The sequence below is a fragment of the Penaeus monodon genome, chromosome 31, assembly GCF_015228065.2.
Source record: "Penaeus monodon isolate SGIC_2016 chromosome 31, NSTDA_Pmon_1, whole genome shotgun sequence".
Lineage (NCBI taxonomy): Eukaryota > Metazoa > Arthropoda > Malacostraca > Decapoda > Penaeidae > Penaeus > Penaeus monodon.
Genome location: NC_051416.1, coordinates 20,897,726 through 20,898,205, shown reverse-complemented (window position 1 = coordinate 20,898,205; position 480 = coordinate 20,897,726). Strand labels below are relative to the sequence as shown.

At 42.5% G+C, this 480-nt stretch overlaps 1 protein-coding gene across 1 annotated transcript in view; it reads right to left on the bottom strand.

The window, feature by feature from the left end:
- The window catches only part of LOC119593079 (glycoprotein-N-acetylgalactosamine 3-beta-galactosyltransferase 1-like), a gene marked incomplete in the record, with an annotated part of 11,987 nt that overhangs the window by 7,011 nt on the left and 4,496 nt on the right, over positions 1-480 (bottom strand). The window contains 1 exon segment of the mRNA XM_037942002.1: positions 3-139. Within this exon segment, the coding sequence (XP_037797930.1) occupies positions 3-139 (137 nt within the window).

The window sequence follows — 480 nt, the reverse complement described above, 5'->3', positions numbered from 1 at the left end:
ACCTTAATTGGCTTATACAAATGCTGTTTCTTGTCCCTCCCCATCAGCAACGTGGCTGCGCTCAGCTGGGAGAATCTCGCTCGTCTCCAGTGGTCTCGGGAATCTCCAAAACGAACCCCAGACGCCACCATACAACGAGCTGTGTGGTGAAAAAAGAAAGATGGGATCAGTTAATGAATTTATATGAATGAATTTATTGTAAAGTGTGTGGTGATTTTTTTTTGAAAGATGGGGTGATCTGATGAATTTATAAGTAATTGTAAAGTGTGTGATGATTTTTTTGAAAGAAGATGGGGTGATTTGATGAATTTATAAGTGTTGTAAAGCCGTTGTTTTGGTTTCCGTGACATGAGGGGTGTGGGGAGGGGTTGGGGGGGGGGTGTTTATGTGACCTGAGGTTGGAGTGAAATGGATGTTGATATGTTGGGAAGAAGTGAAGTGCATAATGGAAACGCCAATTTCTGAAACGTTGTCAAGCTG